The sequence below is a fragment of the Anguilla rostrata genome, chromosome 15 (assembly GCF_018555375.3).
Source record: "Anguilla rostrata isolate EN2019 chromosome 15, ASM1855537v3, whole genome shotgun sequence".
Lineage (NCBI taxonomy): Eukaryota > Metazoa > Chordata > Actinopteri > Anguilliformes > Anguillidae > Anguilla > Anguilla rostrata.
Genome location: NC_057947.1, coordinates 4,330,252 through 4,342,488, shown reverse-complemented (window position 1 = coordinate 4,342,488; position 12,237 = coordinate 4,330,252). Strand labels below are relative to the sequence as shown.

The 12,237-nt window shown below is 39.8% G+C and overlaps 1 protein-coding gene across 2 annotated transcripts; it reads right to left on the bottom strand.

Moving 5' to 3' along the window:
* Positions 1–4,138: 4,138 nt before the first annotated feature.
* On the bottom strand, positions 4,139–8,829 carry LOC135241022 (uncharacterized). Of its 2 annotated transcripts, none has more exons than XR_010325859.1 (6): positions 8,707–8,816; positions 7,165–7,476; positions 6,841–6,980; positions 5,844–5,894; positions 4,752–4,778; positions 4,139–4,560 (listed from the first exon to the last, which is right to left on the bottom strand). XR_010325859.1 is itself a non-coding variant. In XM_064311122.1 (6 exons), exons 1-6 carry the CDS (start codon positions 8,779–8,781, stop codon positions 4,447–4,449), a joined length of 735 nt encoding a protein of 244 aa, XP_064167192.1. In that variant the 5' UTR covers positions 8,782–8,829; the 3' UTR covers positions 4,139–4,446. The 2 variants fall into 2 exon arrangements, 1 of the variants encoding a protein (XP_064167192.1); XM_064311122.1 differs by having other exon boundaries at positions 8,691–8,829.
* Between the last annotated feature and the right edge of the window lie 3,408 nt (positions 8,830–12,237).

The window sequence follows — 12,237 nt, the reverse complement described above, 5'->3', positions numbered from 1 at the left end:
TCCGGGTGTCTAATAAAACAGGAAGCTAGCTAGCAAGGTATATGGCTTAAGTGTTAACAATCAAAGTGATTGCTTTACAAAGAAAGAAATCCTAAGAAGTGCTCTACTTGTGGTCTTCTATTTTCAATTATCACAAAATATGTGACATAAATTGATGAGCCATAAAAAGTAGGGTTAGGGTTGGGGTTTGCCAAACACACCAGGCATGTTCTTAGTCTGCTCTAGATCAATACAAGAGAGATGAAAAAACAAAGAAAAACAGACAGGATGGAGAGCCACAGTGACACAAATGTGATAGACTAAATATAGACTTTTGTTTTTGCATCTAATGCCTTTTTCTCTACCTTGTTTGCGCCCCACCCCTGTCACCCCTGAAAAAGCCTTTTGGGCTTTACAGAGAAAATAAGACGGAGCGTCTTTATTTTCATGCTGAAAGATCTTTCAGTTCAAAGCATGAGTTTAATATGATGACAGACGGAAAGACAGGCTGCGTCCGAAGTCAAAAAAATTACGTCCTATGTCTTTTCCTAACCACTTTTCCTTGACCTCGATGGAAAACGTCATGAGGTTAAGGAAAGATGTGAAGGAGAATTCATAAGGATTTAGGAAAAGACAACCGCGGTGCTAAGAGAATCCGACTGCACTTACACTACGTAATTATGTGACTGCGGATGTTATTGACGTGGTCTGCCGTGGTGAAACTACAATGTTCCGAAGATGGACTACTAAAAGCGCATCTTAGATACTTCGCCCCGTGCTTTCTTACCGTGTTGTTAAATATTACTTCATTACCAAGGTTGGAATTGAAATAAAAAATGAATATAGGCTACCAGTCACAAAAGTGAAACGAAATGGTTGTCACATTGAGAATGGTTGCTCACGCTCACCCTCCTGTCCACTCATATTTATCGACATGAATCCCAATTAGTATGATTGTATGAAAATAATTCATTAAATTTAATGCAAGATAGGCATAACATGTTAGGCCTACAAATTTACTACTGTACATACCATCATTCATAAGTTTCAAACATGTGGCATCAAATTTAAGACCTTGGTGCTTGCATACCAGGCAGCTAAGGGGTCAGCACCAGGGTACATCCAGAGGATCATCAGACCCTACACACCAGCCAGACCTCTCCGTTCTGCCACCTCTGGACGCTTGGCACCTCCCCCTCTTCGCGTCTGTACTTCCCGCTCCCGTCTGCTGTCTGTCCTGGCCCCTCGCTGGTGGAATGACCTCCCCGTGGCGGTCAGAACAGCAGAGAATCTCACCACCTTCAAACGCAGACTGAAGACTCATCTCTTCAGGCTGCACCTCTCCCCACCCCTCCCTAGCCTATAGTTTAGCTCACTGTACCTAGTTAGGATAATATGATTATGTTAGTGTATCTGGCAGGATTGTTTTTGTCTGATTAGGTGTGATTAGATGTGATTCCAGTGCTAGTTTGTACTTGGTAGGATTTTTGCTTGCTGAACACCTTACTCTACAGGGTTGGAGTCCTGATCGATGTGGTCACGTCTGGCACTACGATCCTTACTTCACTCTAGTGTTTCTTTTGCACCTCTTCATCATGAACCAATGCACTTGTTGTACGTCGCTCTGGATAAGAGCGTCTGCTAAATGCCTGTAATGTAATGTAATGTAATGGTATTAAAAACATAATCTGGCTAAAAACGTCTCATATCCATTTTTCTTGAAAGACAGACTTTTGTGTTATGGTTAATATGCTGATTATGATCTGATTATAAGCCTATGCATATAACAGCTTAAGAACCACCACACAACTCAGTCATGTTGATCATGTTGAACTTTCGTAAAGGACGGTCCAGTGTGCCCTATGCTAAAGGAGATAAGATAGGAAGCATTGAAGCACCTTTCTTTAGCATTTAGAGAATTCGAACAGCTCTTATCATGGCTGCCACTTGGATACTTCCGGGTCATTTCACTCAGTTAGGAACCTTCCTAAGCAAAAAAGACTATTCGGACGCAGTCACAGTCATGTTTTCTTATATAGAGTGCTTGTGAGAGTACTGTGTTGCCATGAATACATCAACTGTCAACCTAAACCTTCAACTACTGTAACTGCGAGTAGCACACTGTCATAATGAGTAATAGAGGTGATAACGGGTGTGAGTATAAAGATACTCTCGTATTGAATAACACAGATCATTTTCTGTGCAGTGACCTCAGTTTTCTCGTATAACCGTCTGACATTTTCCTTACCATAAGCATAAACATGGAAATAGCTGAGATCGGTATCATTGCCTATCTTGCATACGATTGATTGAAGTCTTGATTGAAGATGATGACTAATTACATAATTAGTTCAAACAGGTGGCATAGTGGTGGGCCAAACCAAAAACCTGCACCCGTACGGGGCCTTTTTGGACTCCCCTCTTATAGAAGCTTTCGCTGTGAGCAGAGGTACTACTGCATTCCTACTAATGGGATCACAATGGTATGTACCCACCTCTATTTTCTCCAGTAGTGCTGCAATCCACTGGCGTTCATTTAGTCTGAATGCTTTGGTGAAACGGTACAGAGTAAACACAAGCGAGCTTGCACCAGCTATTGGGAAGTCAAGTGAGATTCATCAGACAACACAATGAGCGGATGTGGTGAGCTGGACGATGTGATGTGTGGGATGATGCGTATCGGAGCACTGACTTGCGTGCCGTTATCTGAGGAAAGCACCATTCTCAGCAGAAATTACAGATGGAAGATACGAGCAGAAATCACCCGTAGTTATGTTTTTGTGGCAATTCACAGCGTCTCCCCTTGTCTCCATCTCTCCTGACATACTCACATTTATCTCCTCTCTGGTCAATGCATCCCCGTACGCACTGGATGTGTCCCTACAGACAAGTCTGTGTAACCCCACATGTGCTCCTGTTTCTGAGTCTGTGAGTACACAGCTTTAACTGTCGGCCTCAGAACTCACAGTACTATGATTCTGATCAGGTAAGCACTCTGATGTGAAATAAGTCCGCCAATCCCAATGTCTGGGGATGTCTCTTGCAATTAAATGAGTGGTCAGTCACTTTGTCAGACAAATTATTATTGGGCTCCAACCGGTGGCATAAAGTTGAATGCAGTCCCTTTGACCAGCTTGTGAAGTAAGCCAGTGTAACAAGTGAAAAACACTCCCCCGAGGTGAGATCTGAACTTGGGGTTCTCATTCATCCAAATGTTCCACAGGCAAACATGTTACCAGTAAGCTAAAGGGCAAATTACCCCCTAACCAAGGGCAACATCATTATTTTCAACCTGAGGGCTGACAGAGAGTGTTGTCATAGTGACCTGCTACAAGGCCTTTGCTTTGCTGCCCCACATTGTGCTTACGAGCTAACTAGCACTAGCAGCAAATGAAAACTTCCAACATTTACAATGAAAAATAAATGTAGACAAAAATATTTTTGGTGAGGTCTACCTTGAATTCAGAAAAGTTTATTGAACTAGAAAAACAGAGCATAGATAAAAGCTGGTCAGCAAGCAATATGCCAGTCTGTAAAATTAACTAGTACGTAGCAGAACACATGCCTGAAAACAAAAGCTAGAATGTAACGTAACTTCCATCAGTAGCTAAAGGTCTGTGTACTTTTGTTATGTTCTTTGTTATATAAGCATGTTTACAGATATTTTACAGAATCTTTTTAAATTAATTTATTTTTTAAAGACATAATATTTTCTGCTACTGAACAGCAGTCTGTTTTGTATTTTTTACCTATTACCTGAAGGTCAAAAACAGCTGAAGGTCATTCAAAACATGACATACAATTGGATATACATGAATTAGGACTTTACAAAAAGACTGTTGGCAGCTTTTAAAATGTTTTTGCTGCACTATTGTTGTTATATATCTTTGAATATATTACACTGAAGAGGAAATTCAATTAGAAAAACCTGATGCTTTTATCAGGGCACACTAATGTGTTTATATTTACAGGGAGTTTTACACATTCAAGGTAAAATAAACTACTGAAGTGACCTGTAACTGAGCCATTGCAAGTGAATTATTTTGAACCATTAGAGTATGTAAACAAGTTGCCCTTTAAAAAGGCCAAGGGGGTTGTTTATATTGAAACAGTTAAGGCTGAAACAGGACACAGGACTTTTTTCTCAAAATATAGATCATTCTTTTTTTTTTTGAATAAGTGGTACGTGTGAATATATTCCTTTTGGAACTTAAAAAAATGGTATGGTATAAAAAAGGTATGAAAACAATGCTGGTTTGACAAGCTCTACTAATTCCCAATGGTTCAGTCAGAAATGAATACTGCTTGAATTGTGTAAGTGTAAAGGAATGGTATTTCTTATTGATGCTTGAAATCTGAAGTGTCAGAGGGATGAACTCTTGTCACGTAATCCATATTCTTTGGCAGATATCCTGTCACTCTTGGAGGTAAAGGCTTACTGGGAATTGTAGTTCATATCTTGAGATATCAGCATTTCATCTGGTGGGAATTGTAGTTCATGTCTCTTCGTGATATCCTGCCTGGCAACTGCATTTTGCGCATGTCCATGTAGGTGGTGTTGCTTTCAGGGTCACCATTCCTCTGAAATATAGCAAATATCTTATTAAACAAAATAAATGATGATAAAGATACTCAGCAAATGTGCGTAAGTCCGCTCAGCTAACTGAATTTTGCATTCAATCATCCACACAGCCAATTTTTATGATTGTATGAGCACATACAACAACGTCAGTATTGGGAGGTTCTGTTCTGTTCTGGGTGGTTCTACTCACCATGTTTCCCGTGTGGGACTGGGGAGGCTGTTGGACAAAAAAAGGAAGCACTTTAGTCTTTGGACTATTTCTTTTTACACGTTTATATTTATATCTATAGTGGATTTTTTAGCATTATTTTATAGTTCCTCTATTTCACTGTGTCACTGTTCCATGAGATTTGAGCAGAGTACGGGTACTGCGTAAGTACAAATGATAATGATACTTCTTAAACACACTTAAAATCTTTCTTTCAGTGTCATCCTTTAAGAATGTGCTTGCACCTTGTGCAAGACAAGGCTCTCGTGTACACATGTAAATAAAAGTTTACTATGAACTGCATGGTTTGGCTCTTCTATGTGAGCCTGCATTGAACAGGACCCAACAAAGAAAGACGAACACAGTATTTAAACTCGGATGAACTGTTCACACATTTAAATACATCTATACATATCTGGACACTGATCTACATAAATTGACACACATACACAAATATACATATTTCTACATGCATATAGACATATTCAAACACCTATGCAGATACTATATAAACATATACACATACATCTAAAGAAATTAAATATATGTAGACATCCGTGTGTGCATGCAAATACAGCTGAACGCTTCCCAGGCATTTTAATAGTTTGGCTGAGTACTTAATTTATTGGTGGCAGACTATAACAGTGCTACTGCTAATAATCCTTTCAGTTGACACTACCTATCATGTTATGCTATATCTCTTTGGCAAAACAGTCTTCCAATGGGGATTTAGTTTTTTAAATTTATTTGTGATTCCACAATAACATTTAAAAAAAATTTAATTCAGCTATTCAAAAAATATGAGGTCATTTATGTAGCACCAAATGTTTTTTCTGTTCGTTTCACTTTGAGCAGCACGTTCACATCGCTATATTTATTTTTAACCGTAACTACATCCTGCTTTTAACCACTGCTACAAACTGCTATTAACTACAGCTACAGACTGATATTAACTACATAACCAACTGCTATTAACCATAGCTACAGTCTGCTATTACATGAGTAATCAGTACTTCCACTTATGTAATATGGCTGAGGTCAATTTTCTGAAGGTGACTAATTTAATCATCATACCTGCATAGGGACGTATGTCAGTGAACCATCCATTTCTTTTTCCTGCTGGACCTGTGCACAGGTAGACAAAAACAGGTCAGTAACCACGGTGATGAGGATAGACATGGAAATGTAAATGACCGTAGTCATGGAGATATACACAGAGCGGTCACCCTGCACTGAAGCCTAGCCACCCCACTCGCCATTGCATTTTCAGGGCATTTTTGTCTTGGGCAGAACTAACAATTTTAGTGGTCGAGCCCACTGTATAGTCGCAGCAAAATCAGAAAGAGATGATAAAGCCACGTTAAATTCAGTTCGTAAGGGTGTGTTAATATATGACATATGTTTTAATAGAGGGGTCATACTGCCTGGTCCTTACTTGTAGTTATGTGTTTTAGGTGCCTAAAATAGACAATTTTTTCTAGTTGGACACATTTTTATGTTCATATTTCTGTGTCACCCCAAAATGGCTGCTGGTCCTATCTTGAGCATCCCATTAAAAATTTCCCTGGCTCCACCCCTGTCAACATCCCCTAGCTGTGCTAAAGCTAACACCCTCAGCTATGCTAACCCAAACACCGCCCTTACTGTGCTAAAGCTAACACCCCCAGCTATGCCAACCCAAACACCGCCCTTACTGTGCTAAAGCTAACACCCCCAGCTATGCTAACCCAAACACCGCCCTTACTGTGCTATGCTAACCCAAACACCGCCCTTACTGTGCTAAAGCTAACACCCCCAGCTATGCCAACCCAAACACCGCCCTTTCTGTGCTAAAGCTAACACCCCCAGCTATGCTAACCCAAACACCGCCCTTACTGTGCTAAAGCTAACACCCCCAGCTATGCTAACCCAAACACCGCCCTTACTGTGCTAAAGCTAACACCCCCAGCTATGCTAACCCAAACACCGCCCTTGCTGCTCATAACACCCCTCTGCTGTGTGGACTCTCACTGTGTTCCACAGGCCCTCCTGCACTGTGGCTTCGCTGTACCGCAGACGCATCTGTTCTTACCTTCAGCCTTATGTAAGCGCAGGTGACAGCCAGGAAGCAGAGAAGCAGGAAGCCAGCCAGGCCCATCAGTACCCAGTTTAGCGGCCCGGGCTCTGGGCAATGCGGTCCTGTGGCTGCAGTGGCGCACGGCTGCGATGGTGCTAAGATAAAACACGGACAGACAGACACGTTCAGTACTCTCTCATTTATCTCCTGTGTGTATTCCCTGCAGTGGTTTTCAGGATTCTTCTATAGCCATTGCTGTACATACTTCATGGCTACAGGCTGATAAAACCATAGAATGTGACGTACTATTGATGGATGAAAAAGAAACCAAAAACTGACCTGAGACCAGCTTAGTGCCTGCCCCCTGTTTTATTTGTACAGGAGGGGGAATCATCCTTCTGAATTCGCATACATATGCAACCTCACTGTCCTGTCGTGGGTTAAAGAGGGTGAACTGGTAGTGAGGAAGCGAACTGTTTCTCCAGGCGCACTCGTTTGAATGCTCCGGTGACGGCAGACAGACTGTTGAGCCATTCCATTTGAGAGAGCCTTGCATCACCCAGGTCTCCACTGAGTCATGGAGCTCACAGCTGATTGTCACAGAACCGTCTGGGTTTATGAACTGGGTCTTGTTCTGGACCACTCGGAACTCTGGATGGAAAGAGAAGAGTTTTATTCAGACAGACACTGAAGATTGCATCCAAAGTCACAGTGCAGAATGGATCCAAAGTCACAGTGAAGAATCGACCCACAGTCACAGTCAAGCCTGCTCCCAGACATCACAGGTGGAAGCATAACCCCCCACCCCCCACCCCCCAAATAAGAATTGTGAAGATACTACATGTCTTTCATTTCTTTATATATAATAAATCTTGCATTGTGCTTAAGGTGTAAAAATGCAAAGTATTGATGTAAATTCCATGCCCAAATGCAGAACAGACATGGTAATGTTTCATACTGTGATGGTGCTTGTATCTGGTGTCCTGGTGTTGTCCTCTGACTGTCCTTTTTTGTGTTACTGTGTTTGTTTTTTGTTTTTTGTTTTCTTTGTCCTGGTGATTAAAAACTGAGAAATTTTAGATTTAAAAATACTTTTATGAATAATTTTGTGTCTCTTGTGGTATACTGCAGTTGTGCGGTTATTTCTGGAAATGAATGATACTTTAATGATAGTTTTGACAAACATAATGGAAATAATTATGATTATACTGTTAAGAACTGTAAGTTAGAAAGAAGTAAGGATCATTGGATCATGTTACTGTAATTCATTTTTACTTAAAATTCCAACTGTAAATCGAGAAAAAAAAACTACATTAAAGGAGTAAGGATCATTGTATTTATGTTTCAGTAATTTATCTTTTAATTCAAATTTAAATAAATCAACAACTACATTAAAGATACTTGAACTTACCTATTTTTAAAAACCCTTTAAGTAATTATTATTTCATGAGAACTATAAGCATTTCAATAGGAAGGATTCCTGCTCACTGTTCCTCAGGTTAGTACATGCAGTCACAAACGGACTGGTGACAGGTGGAATGTGTACCTCTTGAGACCTCAAAAATGCCAATATTTTCTCCTCTTCATATATTTTTAAAATTTAGTCATAAATTGTGTCCCGGTTTCCAAATAAAACCATTTAATGCAATATGAGAGAAAGTGTGCTTCTCTGTGACAAACATAATACAGTCTAAAAATGTATCCCGTACATACACAAAATATTTACGCTTGGTTAAAAAAAATTTTTTTTTAATTTAAAAATTGTATCGCATGAAAAATTGCATCAAGGATGAGAAAAGCACCAGCAACAGAAAGTAATTGTAATACAATAAAGAACAAACCAAGGTGAAAAACAAAAAACTTACCTTTGCCAAAACTTACAGACAGTGGAACGAACAACAGCAGGAAGAAGCGCTCAGCCATCGTTTCTGGCTTCCCGTAGAATGGAGGGACCATCGTCGCATGTACTGTTTTTGCTGCGCGTGTGCATCGTTGCGTGGGTGTGTTTTTTTGGGGAAACACATCAAGGAAATAGTTCAGAGGTGCGAGAGTTTCTGTTAAGATTGTGAAAGCGGCGATCAAAGGTTCTGGGGACATTAAAATCCGAAGACATTAAAAACGTCTTCAGGTGTTTTCTACACAGGCTGTTGCCTGGAACTATTAAACACTCATAACCTTTACCTGTGATATCATTTCCATCGCCCTCTTTATTACTTGGAAGGAAAAGATTTTGTATATGAGATTAGAATGTGATCCCTTATGAAAGATAGGCCTATATGTATTATCATAATTATTAGAATTTATCATTTAATTCAAAAACGTGTAACTGCAGTTGTCCTATTGAGCTATCTAAACATAACAGTACTAGCCAGTTACAGAGACACAGTTAAACTACCTAAATAAACGTGTACCTCAGTGAAACATGTCTAGAGAATACCATTTTATAGAATCTGAGGTCTTTTTATATGAACAGTGCAACTAACATTCAAATTTAGCAACAGGCTTTTCAGACCAAGTCTGCCACTGTAATCCGTTTAGCAGGAGAGAGCCATCCTAGGCTCTGTTAACATTTTTAAATAAGACAAAGTCAGCTGCAGCTAATCTTTGTATATTTCACCAGACCAGGGTGAACCACAGGTGTTTTTGCAGGACATAACTGGCTGTGGTTTGCTTAGAGCTCTTCTGCTTAAACAGGACAAAATCAGCCCAGCTTTGATGGTGTTCTTCTGTTTCCGCAGGCCAGAAATGACTGAGGCTCACACAGAGTTCTTCAGCGTGAGCAGATAAGGTCATGTACACAGTAGAATAGCTGGTGACTTCAATGGTTAGTAAAAGTTACATCCATTGTATCGACCACCTTTCCCCTCTGTCCGTGATTCCTTGAAAATCTTTGCTTACTTGCTTAATATCTATTATTGGAGACATGCCCCATCAGTTGGTAAAAAGTTGAGTGGAGGTTACTCTGTCATAAAATCACACAATTCTCACTATTTTAAGTTTGCAAACCGCCCTCTTAAGTTTTTCCCACCTGTGATTGGCTTATGATTTATAGACCCCCTTTCCTTTATTGGTGTAATCCTGACAGTGTGCTCACTGAAGTGGTTTCGCTGACGATTTCAGGAGACATTTTAGTGTCTACTCTCGTTCCCCGGGCTTAAACATTTTGCAGATAGCGGAGGAAATGTGTGGGCAAATTTCAGCGTTTGCAAGAAAAACGCTCTCATGTTTTCCAGAGTGCGCTGAATACCGTAGAGGAAGCAAGCTCGCTTTCAACGACAGGGTTATGAGAAATACCCCGCTTCAGCTTTACTGAGAACGTAAATATTATCTTCATGCGGAGCAGACAGACGATGAAACTTAAGGGATAGGAACTTTGTCTGTTTTTCACAATGAAGGTGAGCTTAGGAGAGCTGTGATCTTCACTTTCGTTCTTCGTGGGTCTATGCTCAGCACCTCAACTAATTGCAATTTGTTAGTTACGTTTTGGTTTTTGACGATTGTATCACCTTTCATTTTAATTACATTCACCCTACCACCACTACATGTACATTTAGCACAAAATAAGCATACACGTGAAGGGAGCAGTTTAGAGTATATAATAATACTTAAGCTACTTTAAGTTTTACTCGTGCAGTCTTGTGTTTAAGACTTTCAAAAAAAAATTATGAATTGCTGAAATGCTATTTCAGATGTGGCTATAACTAGTCCATCCCGCATCCTGTTATTGGATCCTTTTCAGAAGTGTGTCAGAAACCACAAAGCTCGCATATACTAAATCAGCGACATACAATGAAGCTCAGGAGGCCTTTTTTAATCTTGCATCCTGTTTTTCGCTGCGCGATATGTTTTGTTTCAGTGAGAAAGAGGACATGTGGCCTAGTGAGTAGCATCACTGAAACAAGGGCTTTTAGTACATGAGTTCCAAGGTCTTCAGCAGAAATTCTGACCACCTCAGTAGTGAAAAAGGGGTCAACCAACAAGGCAAGAACCGTCTGAAAACATTTGAGCTCATGTAAAAAAAAATACTTTGTTGCTCAACATCACAGCAACACATTTTTTTATTTATTTTTTACATGAGCTCAAATGTTTTTAGCACCATTTCTGACCATCTTAGTAGTAAAAAGGGGGCAACCAACAAGGCAAGAGCCGTCTGAAACCGGACTGGTAAATTAAATTTAAACACAGAAAAGTCTATTATATACAAAACAAATTTGAATTTGTAATAATATGTGGAATTTGTAAAATATGTGCTCACTTTTGATTGAAATTCTTACCGTATTTATACCTAAATTACTGTGGATTTAAAACCTACATTCCAGCTGGATTTAGTACTAGTACTGGAAAAGTACTAAGGCTCGCCCTGTTGAGGCACTGGTCTAGTACATTGATGGGCCCCACGGCTGGTATCAAATTTATAAAAAATAAAGCGGTATATTAAGAATCGGCAGCTGAGGTCACATGATCATGAGGACAGTATATGCTTGTCTGCGCCCTCATGAACTGACAGCGAAGGTTGCCATGGCCGTACGGAGCACAAGCCTGGGTGGACATTCCAAACTGGTGGGAAGAATGTCAAAACTTCAGAGAAAGGTTTTGTCCCCTGGAGCAGCAAAAGAAAGAAAGATAGAATTTTAAAAAATGGATGTACATGTATGCATTTTTGTGTATATGTTATTGTGTTTGTGTGCAGGTTACACAAATACACTGAGCTACTGATGAGTGAATGTATCTCAGCGTCTATCTCGGTACTTCAGACATACTGAAGTTGCTCAAGGCATGATGTTGAACACACTGATTTCACAACAACTGTTCCACTTGGACTTCTGTCTGTTCTCCTGAGAGCTCAGTTTCAATAATACAATAATATTCAATAATATTCTGGAATACTTTCTTAAAGGCCATGTATAAGGCAATATATTGCACATTGGTTAGATGGAATGTCCCTTTTTAATCTCACATTAAACAAATACATTTGTTTTAACTAAAAATCTTCCTTAAAACAGCAATAATCTCCTCTACCTAGGAAAACTGGGTTTATTTACAGAATATTCTCACTGAGACTTCTCAGCAGGCCTCACTGTTCCTTAATTGTTATGATAACCATAAGAAAAAATCCAGCATTGTAAGCAAGTACTGTGATTAACAGAAATACTAGGCTGCGTCCGAATAGTCTTTTTTCCTTAGGAAGGTTCCTAACTGAGTGAAATGACCCGGAAGTATCTAAGTGGCAGCCATAATAAGAGCTGTTCGAATTCTCTAAATGCTAAGGAAAGGTGCTTCAATGCTTCCTATCTTATCTCTTTTAGCATAGGGCACAGTGGACCGTCCTTTACGAAAGGAAAGGAGATAATGCCGTCCCACAATTCCTTATTCTCTTTTCAGTTGTCTTTTCCTAAATCCTTATGAATTCTC